Consider the following 8,852-nt stretch of genomic DNA (forward strand, 5'->3'; position numbering starts at 1 on the left):
AAGTTGAATCCAAAGTCATATTTTGTTATATGTCCTCTTTTATACTCTGCATCTGCATTGTTCAATACAGTAGCCACTGCATTGTCAAACATAATGGCCTTTTAACATTTAAGTATATATTAACTGCAATAAAACAGAGTTGAAAATGTAGTTGCCTGGTTGTACTACCTACATTTCAAGTGCTCAATAGCAATATGTAGCTAATGAACTGTGTTGGTATAATATGTATTGCTCTATATCAGAGAACATCTTTATCATTTTAGAAAAATACTATTGAACAAATCTGGTCAAAACAATCATCACAACATTTCTGTGAGTTTGATATTTTCCCCATTTTAAAGATGGATTAACTGAATCTCAGAGACTTGAAGGTGCTTCAAGTTATCCACTTGAAACTGAAAGACCAAGTATTTGAATTTTGCTTTGTTTTAACAGCAAAGAAAGTACTTGAAAATCCATTCTGGGCACATCAAGTATTCTTATACATTCTTGAATATGGCCATACTTGTGGCATGACCCACACGTGTCTTGTTTACACAAATCGAGAAGGAATTCATGGAATGTTTCAGATGGCATCTCCAACCTCCAACCCTAAGAACAGCTCAGTTCCAGGACAGAGGTTAAAATGGGACTTCTTTGTAGGTGATTCTCTGACTACATTTAAAGTGTGTTTTAAAATCAGTAACCATGGGCTCAGAGCTAAAGCTCTAATTCTAACAAAACTTACTTTTTGTATTGACACTTGAGTGTTTATCTTTGTTGCTGCTGTTTTTGTTTTTTGAAAACTAGAGTATCTCAATGTATTTTCAGAGAAAAGAGTCTGAGCATTCTGCTACGAATCTGATGGGTCTTGACACTATAGATGATGGGGTTCATCAAAGGTGGAAAAAGGATGTAGATGTTGCCCATGAGGACATGGACCACTGGGGAGAGATGCTTGCCAAAACGGTGAACCATTGTGAGGCTAATGATAGGGATGTAGAACACGAGGACAGCACAAATGTGGGAGACACAGGTCTGAAATGACTTATGCCGTTCCTCCTGAGAGGCAATTGCCAACACTGACTTAAGAATCAGGACATAGGAGAAGAGAATAAGAACAGCATCCAACAATAGTATGCAAATGACCAGCATCAGGGCATAGTAGCTATTGAATCGGATGTCTGAGCAGGCTAGGCGGAGAAGGTTCTGGTGCAGGCAGAATGAGTGAGAGAGGATGTGGGGACGGCAGTAGTGGAAGCATTTCAAACGGATGATGGGGGGTGTAATAAAGAAGAAACTCCTACCTAATGTGGTGAGCCCAATTTTGATAATTCTGGAATTCGTCAGAATGGAAGAATAATGCAGTGGATTGCAAATTGCAATATATCGGTCAAAGGCCATAGTAAGAAGAACAGAGGACTCCATGAAGGACAGACCATGGATGAAATAGGACTGGGCAATGCAGGAATCCAGGCTGATCTCTTGAATGAACCCCCACAGGATCCCCAGCACCGTGTACACTGTGGACAGTCCCATGCACAAATCAGTGACGGCCAGCATGGCTAAGAAGTAGAACATGGGTTGATGCAGGCTCGGCTCAGTCCAGATTACATAGAGCACCAGGCAGTTACCCAAAAGCACTACGGCGTAAATGGTGGAGAAGGGAATGGAGATCCAGGGGTATTGCTGCTCTAGACCAGAAAACCCAGTGAGAAGGAAGGAGGAGGAATTAATGCTAGGACCTACTGAAGCAATCATTCTGGAACCTAGATAATTTTTCTAGGCAGCAAGAAAATATTTTTCAAAGGGAATGCTCCAACTTCAGATGAGGCAGAATTTCTAAGTAAACAAAATTATGTTGAAAGTTAACTAACTTTACATAATATAGTCAAGCAACTCTGTCCTTTAGAGGCATATTATCTGTTGGCTGGAAGAGAATGATGTTCTCCTCATGTTATTTAAGAGTCATTATTCATCCACTGGCAGGATACTGAGATATCCTAGAAGACACATGTAACAATGAACAGGATGTAGTAGAAAGCTAATTTTCAAAAAGGATATGTTGCCTGGGACATTTTCCCAAGGATGCTGGCGAGATGGTATACCTGTAACATTGAGATATAAGATTCTCAAAAGAATTCTTAGTTTCCTCCTACCAATTCATAAAGCATTTAGAATGAAGAGTATTATTTGTCCTTTAAGTATACAGAATCCATTCAAGTAGTCACTTTGCACCTATAATTTTCCATTTTGTGTTGTCTCCAAGTGCATTCTTCCTTCAAATAGTACTTAGTGAAGATGTTTCTGTTTTCTCCCACTCTAAATGACATAGCCAACAATTACTTTTTCTACCTTAGTGATAAGCAGAGAGAAATATTTAAGCATGAGACCTTTGGCAAGTGATTTCCCTCAGGAGCTCTTACCCTCTGAGATGTTCAACCCATTTGTGCTCCTGTGACTTTGAGACTTTGGTTGAAGATACTCAGCCTCTGACATAAACCCAGAGTTCTCCACCCACTTATTCCATGTCATCAGTTGGCTAAATATTCATTCAACAGACATTAATTGAAAGGATAACTAGTTATTTTCTCTTCCTTAGAACCTGCCATTCTAAAGATCAGAAAGCCAATGTTGAATACCAAAGTCTAGAATTTGTTGTTGTTGTTGTTGCTGTTGTTTTGTTTTAATGCAGTTATGAAAATATTTAATATGGAAAGTAATTCTAATTAAACAATTTAGATAAGCAAACTATAGTAATCTCTTTATAACTGGGTAAAAATTATGAATGGATAGGATAGGAGTAGAATGATACTTGACCAAAATAAAAACATTTTGATTGACTGATGATGTCATAGTTAATAATTTTTTTTTTTGCCTGTGAAAACAGAGCAGTTCTTATTTTCCAATTAAACACATTTATTATTTTTTTGAGGTACACCAAAGTCAATCAGCTGTATTTATACACATATCCCCATATTTGCTCCCTCCCTCTACTCCCCCCCACCCTCCCCGTCCCGGCCCTCTAAGGCAACGTCCATCATCGAGTTGATCTCCCTTTGTTATACAGCAACTTCCCACTGGCTATCTATTTTATAGTTGGTAGTATATACATATGTCTATGCCACTCTCTCACTTCCTCCAAGCTTCCCCTTCACTCCCCACTACCCCCAACCTTGTGTTCTCCAGTCCATTCTCTGCATCTGCATCCTTATTCTTGTCTTGTCACTGGCTTCATCAGTACCATTTTTTTTTTTTTTTTAGATTCCGTATATATGAGTTAGCATACAATATTTGTTTTTCTCTTTCTGCTTACTTCACTCTGTATGACAGACTCCAGGTCTATCCACCTCATTACACATAGCTCCATCTCATTTTTTTTATAACTGAGTAATATCCAATTGTATATATATATGCCATATCTTCTTTATCCATTCATTTGTTGATGGGCATTTAGGTTGCTTCCTTGTCCTGGCTATTGTAAATAATGCTGCAATGAACATCATGGTACATATTTATTTTTGGATTATGATTTTCTCTGGGTATATGCCCAGTAGTGGGATTACTGGATCATATGGTAGTTCTATTTTTAGTTTAAGGAATCTCCAAACTGTTTTCCATAGCGGCTGTACCAGCTTACCTTCCCACCAACAGTGCAGGAGAGTTCCCTTTTCTCCACACCCTCTCCAACATTTGTTGTTTCTAGATTTTTTGATGATGGCCATTCTGACTGGTGTGAGGTGATACCTCATAATACAAAAATGCATATTATTTTTTATTGAATCAGATCTATTGTGTACTATTATAAAGAAATGGTAATTTTATTTTTTGTTTTGTTTTGTTGTTTAATGTATACTTTTTTTAAGCTCTTTATTGGCTTATAATTGCTTTACACTGTTGTGCCAGTTTCTGCTGTACAGAAATGTGAATCAGCTGTATTTATACATGTATTCCCATATCCCCTCCCTCTATGACTCCTTCCCACCCTCCCTATCCCAGACCTCTAAGTCATCACCTATCATCGAGTTGATCTCCCAGTGTTATACAGCAGCTTCCCACTAGCTATCTATTTTACATTTGGTAGTGTATATATGTCAGTGTTATTCTCTGACTTCATTCCAGCTTCCCCTTCACCCCCCACCCCATGTCCTCAAGTCTGTTCTCTACATCTGCAGCTTTATTCTTTCCCTGTCACTAGGTTCATCAGTACCACTTTTTCAGGTTCCATATATATGAGTTAGCATACAGTATTTGTTTTTCTCTTTCTGGCTTACTTTGCTTTGTATGACGGACTTAAAAGCTTTTGCACAGCAAAAGAAACCATAAACAAGACAAGAAGACAACCCTTAGGATGGGAGAAAATATTTGCCAACGAAGCAACTGACAAAGGATTAATCTCCAAAATATATAAGCAGCTCATGCAGCTCAATATCAGAAAAGCAAGTAACTCAATCCAAAAATGGGTGGAAGACCTAAATAGACGTTTCTCCAAAGAAGATATGCAGATGGCTAACGAGCATATGAAAAGATGCTCAGCATCACTAATCATTAAAGAAATGCAAGTGAAAGCCACAGTGAAGTATCACCTCACACTAATCAGAATGACCATCATCAAAAAATGCTGGAGAGTGTGCACAGAAAAGGGAACCCTCTTGCACTGTTGGTGGGAATGTAAATTGGTACAGCCACTGTAGAATTTTTAAAGGCCTCATTGAAGCAGAATTGATTGGCTTCTTCTTCATATTGTTATCCTGATTTGAATTGTGGCTCTGGAAGCCATCACAAAGGTTTAAAGCCTCTTATAATGTAGGCAGGTGTTTAAAAGGTCATACTGACTTTCATATTTGATTTGATTATTCCAGCATGTTAAGGTAGCTTAGGATTCTGGCTTCCATTTGTGACCTATCCTTCATCTTTGTCATGTCAACTTCACCAGGCAGCTCCTCAGGTTGAATGTACCCTTCATCCCTGTCGTCTCTTCTATGGGCCTATTCATTTTTATTTACGTCCCTCTCAACATTAGATAACTTAGCTTACTATTTTTAGTGTATTTTCCTCATTGAATGTTTGGAGTTTCTTTGCCCTTTGAGGAAATTTGTTAGCCTTTGAACACATTTTTCATAACCACCACTATTCTGTTTTCACTAGATTTTTCTCCTGATGTTCTCTCTTCCCCCATTTTCTCCCCAACCTCTTTATTCTCCTTTTCAAACAATTTTTTATTTTTCCTCCTCATCTCAACCATCACTTTTCAGGAAGCTCCTTATCTGAGACAGATTTTCCCCATACACTTATTATTTTGATAGTGCACACTTATCTTTATATAACTTATTCAATTTATAATTTGATATTCATTAGTCTACTTATTTAACTAATGTTTCTGTTACACACTGAATTGTAAGTTCCCTGAAAGTGGGGATAGTGGCAGCTTTTACTCAGTATAATAGTCTGAAATTTACCGGGCTAAGTCCTTATCCCTCTTGTGATTTTAGACTCATGGATATAATTGTCTACTTGACATCTCCATTTGGGTATTTAATTTAAAAATTAGAATTATGAAAATCATATATTTTATTTTCCCCCCAAATCAATTATCTCCCTAATTTCTCCTAATATCATAAAATGACTCCACCAATCACACAATTGCTTAAGAAAACCCTTGAGTCATTTTCAATATTTCTCCCGTTCCATCAAATCTTTCATTAATTTCTATCACTTCCACCCTAAAACATACCCTGAATCTGCTCACTTTTCACCTATAGACCTATATACTGCCAATATCATGCTGATAACATCATCATCTGTTACTTGGTTATTGTAATAATTTGCCAGCCAGTGTTATTGTTTCTGCATTTGCCTCCAAAACGTGTATTCTCCTCAGAGACAACAGACTGCTTTTTTACAAAAATCCACTAGAGCACGTAAGGCATTGTTGAAAAAATTGCTCTTAAAATAAAATACAAATTATTTATCACAATGAGTAAACTTTACATGAACTGGCCTATCCACCTCTACTTCTACATCATACACCATTGTTAAGTTTCATTCTCTAATCTCTAGGCAGCTTTCTCTATCTCAAAACAGATTAAGAGTATCCTGTCTCGGGATCTTTGTCCTTGATCTTGTATCTGCTTAGAATTATGTACTCCAAGTTTTTGTGCCAAGGTTCCTTTAATCATTCAGATTTCAGTTCAGTGTTACTTCTTCAGAGTGATTTTTGTAACCCCACCATTACTTTTCCCATTCTCTCAAATAAGTTATTCTCATTGCAATACTCTATTTGGTATTTATACTATTTGTTATATGCTGATTGTCCATTAGGTATATTGGAGGCTCTAGAAGATCAGGAGTTATGTCTGGTTTTTGCTCACTGATATGTAGAATGAGATTTAGCATGCAGTGGGCACGTACCAAAAAATTGCTATATTAATGAATTAATCTATGGAATAAAAGCTGCACCATTACAGAGGAATAAAAACAAGACAAATGCGGGGAGAAAAGATGGCGGCGAAGTAGAGAGACGTGGAGTGCATCCCTCTCCACAGATGCATTGGGAATGCACGGAAGGACGCAGTAATTCCCACAGAGAACCAGCTGAACACCAGCAGACGGCCTCGGACACCACGAAGGACCGCGGGGAGCCTGACATAGCCGGTAGGGAGGCATCTATGAAGGCTCAAAGAGAGTGAAGCGGTGGAGCTGTGGCAGACGGGAGGGAGTGAGAAACATACGGAGGGTCCGCAGCGCAGCTCAGCGTTCCCCGACCGAGACGTCGACCCGCGGCTGAACGGAGGGTCCAGGAGCGGGAGCATGGGAACTGGAGAGCTGGTTCAGGGTGAGAAACATTGTTGCCGGTAAGGTGACGGACCAAGAGGACAGGAGGGAGGAGGTCCGCGGCGAGGAGTGCCCGTCCCTGAGAGCTGCCCGGCCATGATGGCGGCTGGAGGCTGCAGGCTCACGGGCGGGGGGGAGGAGCCGCGCGCATAGCCTCTCTCTCTCTTTTGGTGCCTCTGCAACAGGCAGTGGAGAGACGCCCTTGGGCCACCTAAGGCACTCAGGGATAACAAGCACCCTCAGGCACTCAGGCGGGGCTAGATTAAAACCCCTTGCAACGCCAGCAGCAGGGAGCCTGCAGAGAAAAAACAACAACAACAACAACAACAAAACCCCAGAGAGGCCCAACTCTAAGACTTTCTGTGTACGCCTGAGCCACCAGCATCCCTTTGCAACAGGCACCTCCAAGCCGGAATGAAACAGCAGTGTGCCACTGCTCACTCACTCCCAGGAGAAGGAGCCACTATTGTACCCTCTCCCTCCCCACACACCCACGCTTACAGACGAACAATAAAGGAACCTCTGCTGGTCACAGAATAATGCAAAAAAACCCAAGGCAAGGAGAAGGACACTTACAGCTGAGACGTTAAGGAAACAGAAATAGTAGTATCAATACCTATTGAACTGGTCCATTCTGGGATCAGTTCTGGATTTTTTTTTTCTTTTCTTTGTTAAATACAATCTTAGCCCTAAGGGATCTACAAGTTTTATAACATAATTTTTTAATGATTTTTTTTTTTTTTTTTTTTTTGCCTTTTTAGATACTTCTATATCTAGCTAAGTTTTTGGTAGTACGGACAATATATCTCTCATACTTTCCTTTCATCCCTATCTTTTATACAGTTCTATTCCTTTCTTTTTATTTGCATATTTCCAACCACATTACGCTCTTCTGTTCCGCTTTCTTCCAGCCATTTTAAGTTTATTTTATCTTAACATACTTATAAGCAACACTATCGGTCTGCTCAGACTCCTTGCTCTATTCTCCAGATGACACACTGCCTTGGTATTTAATATTAGGCTTTTGTCTTTATCTTAGTTCTTAGTACAGTTGTCTAATTACATTCTGAGAATCTCCATTCTCTCTGGTGGTACTCTGGCTCTTTTCTATATTTGATCCTAGCTTACAAAATCTCCCTGGATTAGTGTTTGTATGTGTAAGGTGTTATTTGTTTGTTTGTTTGCTTTTGCTTTTGTCTCTGATTTGTTCTGTTTCCGTTGTCAATTTCTGTAGGGTTTCTCTTTGAATATCTGATAGCACACTGGGGTTCTGTCAGGTCTTTCTAGAGCCTTATGTCCTAATGGATTCAGTAATGGTGTGTCATAAATGTATGTGTTTCCTAGACTTAATATTTGTTTAATCCAATACTTGGACATTAGTCTGAGGCTTGGACAGTCTTCTATAAACACCTCTATCGCCAGGACAAGCAGCCCCAAAAGTTTGGACAACCATGAGGAAACAAAGAAACACCATGCAGGCAAAGGAGCAGGAAAAAAACCCACAAGACCAAATAAATGAGGAGGAAATAGGAAAAATGCCTGAAAAAGAATTTAGAGCAATGATAGTAAAAATGATACAAAATCTCGAAAACAAAATAGAGAAAGTACAAGAAACAGTTCATAAGAACTCAGAAAAACAAACAGCCATGGATAACAAAATAACTGAAATTAAAAATACTCTAGATGCTATAACCAGCAGAATGACTGAGGCAGAAGAACGAATAAGTGAGTTGGAAGATAGAATGGGAGAAATAAACGCCACAGAGCAGGAAAAAGAAAAAAGAATAAAAAGAATAGAAGACAGTCTCAGAGACCTCAGTGATAACATGAAGCGTACCAACATTCGAATTATAGGCATCCCAGAAGAAGAAGAAAACAAGAAAGGGTATGAGAAAATATTTGAAGAGGTTCTAGTGGAAAACTTCCCCAACATGGGAAAGGAAATAATTCACCAAGTCCAAGAAGCACAGAGAGTCCCATACAGAATAAACCCAAGGAGAAATACACCAAGGCACATATTAATCAAACGAACGACAATT

General features: G+C 39.1%; 1 protein-coding gene across 1 annotated transcript; it reads right to left on the minus strand.

The window, feature by feature from the left end:
* Positions 1–795: 795 nt before the first annotated feature.
* Positions 796–1,749, minus strand: LOC130829315 (olfactory receptor 51V1-like). Its single transcript, XM_057695692.1, has one exon. It carries the CDS (start codon positions 1,738–1,740, stop codon positions 796–798), a length of 945 nt encoding a protein of 314 aa, XP_057551675.1. The 5' UTR covers positions 1,741–1,749.
* Positions 1,750–8,852: the final 7,103 nt, after the last annotated feature.

The sequence above is a fragment of the Hippopotamus amphibius genome, chromosome 9 (assembly GCF_030028045.1).
Source record: "Hippopotamus amphibius kiboko isolate mHipAmp2 chromosome 9, mHipAmp2.hap2, whole genome shotgun sequence".
NCBI lineage: Eukaryota > Metazoa > Chordata > Mammalia > Artiodactyla > Hippopotamidae > Hippopotamus > Hippopotamus amphibius.